The sequence below is a fragment of the Nannospalax galili genome, unplaced genomic scaffold (assembly GCF_000622305.1).
Source record: "Nannospalax galili isolate Female #2095 unplaced genomic scaffold, S.galili_v1.0 scaffold1316, whole genome shotgun sequence".
NCBI classification, from domain to species: Eukaryota; Metazoa; Chordata; class Mammalia; order Rodentia; family Spalacidae; genus Nannospalax; species Nannospalax galili.
In genome coordinates this window covers 179,742-190,594 of record NW_008337765.1, presented here as the reverse complement: position 1 = coordinate 190,594, position 10,853 = coordinate 179,742, and the positions used below count along the sequence as shown (strand labels likewise).

General features: G+C 42.4%; 1 protein-coding gene across 3 annotated transcripts in view; it reads right to left on the bottom strand.

The window, feature by feature from the left end:
• Window positions 1-10,853, bottom strand: part of Tmtc4 (transmembrane O-mannosyltransferase targeting cadherins 4) — a 77,211-nt gene that overhangs the window by 10,537 nt on the left and 55,821 nt on the right. For all 3 annotated transcript variants that reach the window (XM_029563374.1, XM_008832720.3, XM_029563375.1), the window contains 2 exons: window positions 7,526-7,640; window positions 6,022-6,134 (listed from right to left, as the gene is read on the bottom strand). In XM_029563374.1, the coding sequence (XP_029419234.1) occupies window positions 6,022-6,134; window positions 7,526-7,640 (228 nt within the window). The remainder of the gene's footprint in view (window positions 1-6,021; window positions 6,135-7,525; window positions 7,641-10,853) is intronic.

The following is a 10,853-nucleotide window of genomic DNA, read 5'->3' as shown; positions in this document are numbered from 1 at the left end:
GGCTCCTCCCAAGCCCATGTGACCCCTGAGGAACAGATCCTCAAATGCCCTTAAGAGCAAAGATAAATCGGTTTATCTGGTCTAAATTTATGGCCTTAAACACCCAAAAGGAAAGTATAACCAAAGATTAAAGGGGCCAATATAATTTCATAATAGTCCATTTGTATAGCTAAAGGCTACATAACAAGCAACAATGCCAGACAGATGATACCTTCTTTTGAGTTGTTGGCCAGGGTGGCCAAAGGGATTCCTAAATAGTAACTCAGCATAGAACTGGGAAAGTGAACAGAAGACCCCAATCTTATCCAAAGGAATATTGACAACTGATTACCACTAGATGAGGAACAGCTGACCCTCTAAAACAAAGACCTCTAGATAGGCTGACTAGATTCACCATATGGACAAGTAGCGGGGAATGGTTGGGGGTTCCCACAACATAGCAGACACTAGCAGGGATATCAGAGTATAAGGGCTCTAGTGAGGGGAGGAAGACTATGGGAGGGTGCCATCTGGGAAGTGGGTGTATAGCTGAATAAGATGGTTTTGGGATGTTTTGTGTGATATACACACACATACAAAAAAATCAATTTTTAAAAAAATGTATTATATTTGAGGAGGAAGCATGGAAATTTACATCATGTTAATTAGTAGAAGTGCTACTAATGACTACCCAATGACTTTATAGACATACACAGGCGCCAAGGATCCAAGTGCAACCGATTATGACTAGTAATAGACACATACAGATTAGAGATGTATGTGCCAACATCTCAGTGTTAGTAGCAAAACAATGAGTCTTTCTGCAAGGAACAATATATTCTAAAGTGAAATGTAGACATTTTAATGGAGATCTTTTTTAAAGGTTAAAAACTCATTCAATTTTATGTCTTACAGGGCTTATACTGAGTTCAATATTGTATAACTATTACCTCAACTGTGAACCTAGAAACTTCACCCACTTGTGAAGGAGATGTACTCTTGCTCTGGAGTGTGTTACTGAATATGTTAAAGCTGTAATGAAATGTTTCTTCTAATCATGCAGTTATTAAAAAATTTTTAAAAATGATTTAAAAAAGTACTCTGCTGCTGGAAGATGGAGTTTTCTGGAAGGACTGTTTTAGGGATCAAAAGCTGTATCTTAGAGTCATTTCTCATTCAGTCAACTGCTTTAATGCCAAGACCATGGCTGTTCCTGGTCAATGAGGAGTCAGTGAGACTGGGGGAGACAGTGGCAGGCACCATGGTAGGCAGGGGTTTAGAGTTCTCACTTCCTTAGGGGGCAACTGCTTCTGAGAGGTAGGATAGAACTCTGCAGGGGAAGCAGGAGACAAAGGAGGAAACCAAAGTCCGGGGATGCAAACAGTGTAGTCTGGACATATGGGTGTCAGAGGAAGTACAGGTCTGGGAGGAAGTGAGTGTGGGCTGGAGCTACTGCCTCAAGAAGCAGTGAGGTCACCCGAGTGCCTGCTTCAGCAGCCCTGGACTGTACCTGACAAGGGCAGGCAGGGTGTTCAAAGCCCATGTCATGCTGATCCTCTGCATCAGGCTTTTGATGGCAAGGTTTAAGAAAGCAGTGAACTATTTACAAACTGATCCATGGAGGGGTTTGGATGCTTCATGGCTCAGGCAATGTGCTGATTTCATACCAATTAATAGACAAACTCACATTTTAAATGGGAGTTTTTTTTTTTTTAAATCAATACAAAGGAAAAGCACCACATTCTTTTCTGAAGTGCATTTAGCAAAGGCACAGGACTGAGAATGGCCTTGCAATATGGGTCTTTTAATAAGTAGCATAGGTCTGGGTGGAGGACCTGGCATGTCATTTCAACCACTACAGTGATTGGCAAAAAGCATCACAGGAGCAGCAGGACATTCAGTCCAAGTGTGTGCCCTCTGAGGGCACTGTATCTTGCTTGACTCAAGGAAGGCAAGGGCCAGCATGTGACGTGAAGCTGAAACCAGAGCACACAGCAATTGCCTTCCTTCCCATTCACTCAGGCAGAAACAAGGCAGCTTGTGGGTCATGCCCTCTACTGCCTGCCAGTCTCCTTTAAAGCTCACAGAGGGTGACCCCTTGGGCTTGGAGCCTGGTTCAGCAATAGTAAGTAGCCGAGCTTGAGTAAAATATTCATTTCTAGTTACCTTTTATTTCTGGCAATGACATGATGCTTACCCTTTAATCCCATTTATTTGTGTTTAAAGTCCATTGAAAGAAAAATATCAGCTGGGTATAGTGGTGCACACCTGTAACCCTAGGTACTTGAGCAACTGAGCATTGGTGAATTTGGTGTCTGCCTGGGCTACACAGGAAATCAGAGGAAAACTCAGACTCAAAATAAATACATCAAGAAAGCAACTTATAGTTTAAGTCAGGACGAACGTTCAAGAGGAAACCCAAGAAATTCTTAAAGGTGTGACATATAAGACCCGACTTTGGGAAACTGCTCTCTCTATTTACCTGCTCTTAAATCATGAGGCCAGTGAGCTATGTATAAAGGGAAATTGACAGTGAAATGACACAGTAAGAACTGAAAAACATCACTTTTGAACTTTTGCCCTGAATTGGAAATTAAAACATTAAGAAATAACATAAATTTTAGTACATTTAAAATGATCTATAAAGCCGGGCATGGTGGCACACGTCTTTAATCCCAGCACTTGGGAGGCACAGGCAGGTGGATCTTTGTGAGTGTGAGGCCAGTCTCATCTACATAGTGAGTTCCAGGACAGCTGGGGCTACAAGGAGACCCTGTCTCAAAAAAAGCCAAAAAAAAAAAAAAAAAAAAGATCTATAGAGGTTCATTTCATGATCATCAAACTAAAATTATTACCATTTAATAGTTTCCTTGTGCATGTTTTCCTATCCCCTGGCCAGGAGTTGGCTAGATTGCGATCTTCACTTTACACATGAACAAACCAAAGCCAGGACAGGTAAGTGACTGCTGTTAGGTACTACAACTACAGCACACAGCAGGAACACTCACTCTGCACATCGTTTCTATTTTCAAAAATTATTTTTATTATATGTGTATGAGTGCATTGCCTTCAAGTATGTAAGTGCACCCATGTCATGCAATGCATGCAGAGGTCAGAAGATGGAGTTGGATCCCCTGGAACTGCAGTTTTTGGATGGTTGTTGGCTGCCATGTAGGTGCTGGGAACTGAACCCAGTTCCTCTGCAAGAGCAGCCAGTGCTCTTAACTGCCGAGCTATCTCTCCAGCCCCCACATCAACATTTTTAACAAGGCTGTGGAAGCCTGCATTCTGAGTCTAATGAGAAATGCATTGGACATTTCACTCTGTGAGCTGGGTGTCAAAATGTTAGACAGCAAAATAAACATAAAAACAGGACCAGGACTGAAGACACAGCTCTACAGAGATCGAGCAAGCAAATGAGAGTATAAGGCATCGATGCCTGGCCCAATGGCATGTGCTGTAATCCCAGCACCCAGAAAGCAGAAGGAATTCAAGTTCAAGGCTAGTGAACTATACAGCAAGTCAGTCAGTGGTCCCTCCTTCCCTCAAAAACCAAAATCCAAAGCTGGGGAGATGGCTTAGTCAGTAAAGTGCTTAGTGAAAGCATGAAGATTTGACTTGTATCCCCAAGACCCCTGTAAAAGTAGGTATAGTGCTAGGGAGGCAGAGTCAGGAGGATCCCTGGAGCTCCCTGGCCAATCTAGCTGAATACATGAGCTCCAGATAGTGAGGACTCCCTTGAAAAAATAAGGTAAGAGTGACTGAAGAAGATAACCTACATCAACCTCTGGCTTCCACCCACACATGTGCAAACACATGCACACATGCATACATATACATGTGAATATACCCATAAACAGCCTGATGTGGTGGTGCACACCTTTAATCCCAGCACTCGGGAGGCAGAGGCCTGGTCTACATAGTGAATTCCAGGCCAGCTGGGGCTACAGGGAGACTCTGTCTCAAAAAGACTAAAAATAATAAAATGAATATACCCACAGGCAACCCCCTCCACCTCCAAATCTAAGCAAGAAAAACCAGTAAGTCCTTAGATGAAAAGTGAGTTATCCAGAGTGCAGACCCCTGATCTCTGAGCTAAAGGACATGGCTACTTCAGTCCCACAAGTGGCCACCACATCCCCCCTCCCCCAGCATCTGCCCAGGGCTCTGCAAGGAGACAGCCAGCAACAAGCACCAGGCACGCAGTAGGCCAAGAGCAAAGGGATCTCTGTACTGAGAAAAAAAAATACAGTTTTTAAAAATTCCAAACCCTTAATCTAAAAACAAGCATCATCTTTGCCTTGTGAGAGGAAAGCTACACACCTGTTTAAATTCCGAACCCTAAATTTAGAAAATGTATCCAATGCTGGTTCCCTGGCTGGACTATGGCTGACCCTCTGGCTGGAAAAGTCCCATCATGCTCCCCTGCTGGTAGCTACTCCAGAGCTTAAAGGAGCTCCTTATCTCAGATTTCATCTTGTTCCTTATCTGAGGCTCAGCACCCTGGACTTGACAATTCGCATGAAAAATGCGGAACTAATTTCTTTACTCTGCTCTATGGAGTATGTTACTTTATCTGGGGGTAGCAAAAAAAGATGTGAACAGGAAGTCAAATGAAGCCTGGGTTCAATTCCCTTAATAGAAACTCAAGTTCATAGACTGTAGGATGATAGAAAAATCAATAAGGTGATCCATAAGTTGTACTGTGAAGGTTAGCTGCAGCTGGTCAGTGGAGGACCAGCCTTCTGAACTGTCCTCGCTGACAACCACATCCCATTCTCCACACAGAGGTATAAAAATGAAATGAAACATCCCCGAAAGCTAGAAAGCTAAAATGTATAGTGAAACCACTAAATTCATTGACATACTGACATTAAAAAATGACATAAACACATGAAATAACTTACAGAAAACTAAACCAATGATGTCTAGTAACAGAAGTGACACTGGAAAGATACTAATTAATTGCTACTATTAGGCTGTGAGTCTTATCCACAGCCCCAGGGTGATCAGCGCAACCTATAGCTGTTATCATTCTGAAATAAAATTACTGAGAATAAAATATTAACATGAAATAGTAATAAAATGTTGATGACTATTTTAAGCAGTAACTCAAATATCTATGCTCCTCAAATGAATTAGGGGTCTGCTTTTCAGAGTGTTTGTGCTATGGGGGTGGGGGTGGGGCACTGAGGATGCTGGTTAAAAGTACACATCCCCTGACTTTACCCATGCCATGGTGACTTCCCATGCCTCCCCTCATGGGGAGGAATCTATGTTAACCAGCTCCATCAGTGATGCTGATGTACAGAATCTGAGTGTGGGATTGCTGGTTCTGAGAACCTCAAGTCCCCTTCAATCCCTGTAAAGTGGGTAAGACCCAGTTAACCAGTCAGCAGTGTTGAAAACCCCAGTGAAACTGATTTAGTATCTTTTTGGTTGTTTGTCTGCAGTGCTGGAAGTTGAACCAAGGGCCTCATATATCCTAGAAAAGTACGCTATCACTGAGCTACATTTCAGTACTAGATGTAAATCTTATGATTTCCATTGGCCAAAAATCTCTAGGGCTTTGCTGATGGCATGCAATTCAGAGAAGAAAAAACTTTAGCAGCAGTGGGAGCTAGCTGTACATCCTCCCTCTCCCTAGCTGGCTACTCTCTGTAAGCAAAAGACAGCACCCACAGATAACCCCTAGTGCTCTGTCCCTACTTCAAGGAACAGGGTCAGACCCCTTCATGCAAGGGTGAGCCAGGGTATGTTCTAGAAGAGCTTCACCATTCGAAGTGGTCCTAACACCTGCCATGTAGCAAGCAGCTAGCTCATCCTAATTCCTGCCCCTCCCCGAGGTTCTCTTCCTTCTCCACAGGGAAGCAAACTGGGTCCTGACAGGAAAAGGACACCGGGTTTGACCCACAAACATGTTGGGCAACTTCTGCAGAAAATAAACTGCCCACGCTACCCTGGTACGCCAATGCCACAGTTCTAGCCTAATTCTGGATTGAACCTGGCAGAAGGCACACTGATGGCCTGTGGTTTACATACCTTGTACTTCTGAGATTTCCCCAAAACATTTGCCAATGAGAACATAAGAGAGTGATCATTAGGAATTAATTCCAGGGCCTCTCTTCCGACTGCTTCAGCCTGGGCTAAATTACCTGGGAGAAATAATGAAAAAATTATGTTAATATTGTACCTGAGTTTTCATCTCTAAAACAGGACTCACATGTATTACACATGATTATGAAAATACCACTTAACAAAGTCCATGTAGAATGTGTAAAGACACCCCCCGGCAACACACAGAGAACCTTGCGAATGGAAGAGCCATGGCAGCTCAGCACTGTTCTAACAGTATGTAAACACCTTTAGATTACATTCTGTAAAACCACATAAAACAAGAGCTTAAAATTTCCCCGAGATACCAGTTATCCCCAAACTGGAGAAAACATGTCTCCAACATTAAGAGGATTATACTAACCCTAACTTTTGAATTATTCTCATATGGAAGTAAAAATTCTGTATTTTCTTAGAAAACAAGTGTCTGTTTCTTTTCCACAATGCTTGCTAGCTATAAATCTTGTCAAAGTGTCACCATGGTTTCTTAAAGGATGGTTGTATTTTTAAAAACAGGGCTGGGGATGTAGTTCATTTGGGAAAATGCCTAAGATATGCAAGGTCCTAGGATGGAGCTCCAGCACAAGAAATGAAAAAAGGGTAGCAGATGACTCCTAACGGGTTGGATCTGGTCTACCATGGACCGAAAAAAAAAAAAAAACAAATGAACTCATTAGCATTAGATCTTAACTAAGAATCCATTGCTCTCAGTGTAAGACTTGAGGGTGACTCCTATGTGGACAGTCCATGAACTTGGGAGAATGGACCTACATCTTCCACTCCATCAAAATAGATGTCTTTCTTGTTCAGGTCTGGGTGCTTCTAGCACACTTGGTGGTGGTGTGGCTAAAGCCAGGCTTCAAGACAAATGCGGTATGATTACACATCTTCCTCCACAACGCAACACCAATTCTAAGTACAGTATGATTTTCTTCCAATGTGTTATATTCCAGTGTGTCAGAGGAAACTCCACTCTCTAGAAAGACATACATATGTGTATGTGTGTACTTGTGTGCATGTGCATGTGGAGGCCAGAGGTCAATGTCAGCTGTCTTTTTCAATTGCTCTCCTACTTATCATTTGAGGCAGGGACAGGGTCTCTCACTGAAACTGGAGTTCACCAATTCAGTCATACTAGCTGGCCAGTGAGTCCCCAAGGGATCCCCATCTCCTTAGTGCTGGAGTTATAGGCATCCACCATGCCTAGCTTTTTATGTGGCAGGGACCAAGCTCAGGTCCTCATGTTTGTGCAGCAAGCTCTTTACCAACTGAGCCATCTCCTTACTCCCTAGAAAAACAGAGAGCTTTGTAATACCAAGTAACCCCATGTTTGTTTAACTTTTAAACTGTGGGGAGCACACTGATCTAGGCACCCTAGTTGGCCCACAGTACTGGACAGTGGAACACCTTCTCATCTTATCTTCCTTTGCACCTGTGTTGTCCAGGAGGATGATCATGTTGTTCCAAGCCAGGCTGTGTTCTGGCTTCAGCACGGTGGCATTTCTCCATGCGTTCAGTGCATCCACATGGCGATTTAGATCCGCATACTGAAAACAAAGCAACACCCCCCAGAGTCAATATTCTAACTTTTCTGCTTTTATTCCTCTCTAAGATATTACCAACAAAGCCAAACAAAACCATATAAAACCCCCACCTTACCTTTATTTATAGAGATTCTCATTTTTTCTTACCAACCCATGTCATGCATTTAAAAAAAAATTCATGAAATAGATAGCATTATGATACCCACCTTACAGATGCAGCAACTAAAGCAACAGGGAAGTGATTAACTCGCTCAGTCACACAACTAGAAATGAAGACCCATAAGCCCAAGACGGCATAATTATATAACCTGTCATTTTGTGATCACAAGTATTATACCTTATTTCAGACTACTGAAATAACTGAAAAACACTGTTCATGATTCTTTTTCCAGAAAATCCCCATATAGTCCATCTTTGATCAAGTATCATTTAGAACAATAGAAAAATATTTCTGAATTAAAAAGTTGTGTATGGGTCTTTAGACATGGCACTCTGGAGGCAGGGGCAGGCAGAGCTCTCTGAGTTCAAGGGCAGCCTGATCTACATAGTGATTTCCTGGCTAGCCAGGGCTACAAAGTGAGATCCTGTCTCAACAAAAACAAAAAAAGTTATGTGGGGGTCAGGGAGATGGCCCAGTGGGTTAAGTGCTCACTGTGCAGATCCTTAGCACCCACCAAAAAACTGAGCCTGGTGCATGACACGGGTGCACTTACATACATGCAGGCATAACACGCACATAAAATAGAATAAATTTAAAACTGAGTCTGCCAGCGTATACCTGTAACCCCAGTGCTTGGGGGCGGGGGTCAGGGACAGGTGGACCTGGGGCTCACCGGCTAGCAAGTCTAGAGAAAATGGCAAGCTCCCAAACAGTAAAACAGTGAGATACCCTATCTCAATAAGTTGACCTGTGGCCTTCACATATATACACAGGTGAGTGTGCCTATGAGAGAGAGAGAGAGAGAGAGAGAGAGAGAGAGAGAGAGAGAGAGAGAGAGAGAGAGAGTAGAGAGAGAGAGAGAGAGAGAGAGAGAGAGAGAGAGAGAGAGAGGTCTCCAATTCACTTGTGAAGAATGATCTAGAACTCCTTATCTACATCTAACTCAAGATAAAAATATGGGCCTTTCAGACTTAGTTTGCAACCTTGGAAAATACAGTCATGCAGAAACCCTCAGCAATTTGGAGCCTCTTTGCCTTGTTTGGGAAGGACAGAATTCTCCTTGCTTTCTCATGAGAAAGATTTCACTTAACATTCACAATATAAAATGGCTGGTTCTAATCTGCAAAGTCAGTAAAAGCCACTGAAGGACAAAACGATGGATTCTTTTTATCTTTTCTTTTTCCATTTGTGTATGTGTGTGTATATATGTATGTATACGCATGAATGTTTTTGCATGTGTGTGGGTTCTGTGCACATGTGTGCATGTGCATGTGTAAGCCAGAGGCTGATGTAAGGAATCACCTTCAATGGCTCTTTCACCATATTCATTGAGGCAGGGTCTGTCAATCAAATGTAAGCTTGTAGATATGGCTAGACTTGCTAGCCAGCTCGTTCTGGGAATTTCATCTCCAACCTCTGAGGCTAGAATTACAGGTGGGTCACTATGTCCACTTGACGTTTTATGTGCATTTCTGGGGATCCAGAACTCTGGTTCTAATACTTGTGTGGCAAGTGCTTTAATCACTGAGCTACCTTCCCAACCCAGCAATGATTTCTTACCAGCTAAGCCTAAGCCTCCCACTTCTCCCCCTTTAAGACAGGGTCTCACTGTGTAGCCAGCTGGCCTGGAATTCACTATGTAGACTAAGCTGGCCTTGAACTTACAGAGATTTACCTGCCTCTGCCTCACAAGTGCTGGGAACAAAGGCATGCGTGACCACATCCAACCCCCCGACCCTCTTAAACTCAGCTCAAAGGTAAATTTCATCTGAATATATTTGATTCCTTAAATTCTGCAAAAAATTCAAATGACAGTACTCTGTCAGTTTTAGGCTGTAATTTCCTTCCTGCCTGGTGTTATCTTTTCACTGGAAAACAGAAACATTTTGACTTGGCCTTTGACCCACACAGCATGTAGGTAGTATATTAAGAAAAACAGGTTTAATGAATTATGGAAACATTTACAAATATCTTTTGTTAAAGATGTCAGAATTTCTCATGATGCTTAGAAAATCAGGTTATATAATGCTTTAGTCTTTAAAACTATTAGAAAATGGTATAAAATTTCAAAAAATTAAAATAAACTGGGCTGCTTAATTACACTAACATTGAACCAGGTCTCTAAATTAGATGTCTCAATGATGTTCCAAGCCAATTTTCTCCAGCAAGTGATATGCATGAGTCGCCTCGACAGAATCCACTCTGACAGTGTAAAGTCATTCATTCATGGCAACAAAATTCCTCATATGTTTTTCAACTTATTACACTATAACTTTGACTGTCATTCCTATTTATTAAAGGCTGAATTAAGTAACAGGTTTTCATTGTCTCCATAACTACTCTTCTACAGAAACACTTAAAGGAAGCAGAGAAACTCAGTGATTTAATCTGAAGCAGAAAGTAGATGGGCAGTGCACACATGGCTCACCTGTAAGTCCTTTGCCCACGCCCTACCCTGCTCCAAATGCCAGGTATAAGAGTCTGCAAACTCCCAGGCTCCTTTGATACCTGACTCTGTTATATTTCTGCCAATCGGAGTCAAAAACCTCAGAAGGGGGCCAAAGGAACAAAGATTTTCCCCACACTCATTTTGCCCTTTCTCCTCTTGGCTGTTTCAGAAGTAACTCTGTCTGGTACTCCAGTGTCCTGGGGCTGAAGCAGTGGTCTTTCCTTCTGGGCCCCAGTTGTTAAGGTATGGTAGCCTTTTCTAAGTTTCATTCCCTTCCCATCCATATGCCTACCCCAAACCTATGGGGTTTTCTTTCATTATTAATCTCTGCATTAATATATTCCATTTTTGTTTCTTGGGCAAGTCTTCTCTGTTTAAAAAGCATTACTCCAGTGTCCTGGGGCTGAAGCAGTGGTCTTTCCTTCTGGGCCCCAGTTGTTAAGGTATGGTAGCCTTTTCTAAGTTTCATTCCCTTCCCATCCATATGCCTACCCCAAACCTATGGGGTTTTCTTTCATTATTAATCTCTGCATTAATATATTCCATTTTTGTTTCTTGGGCAAGTCTTCTCTGTTTAAAAAGCATATTGCTTTAGATACTTAAGTGA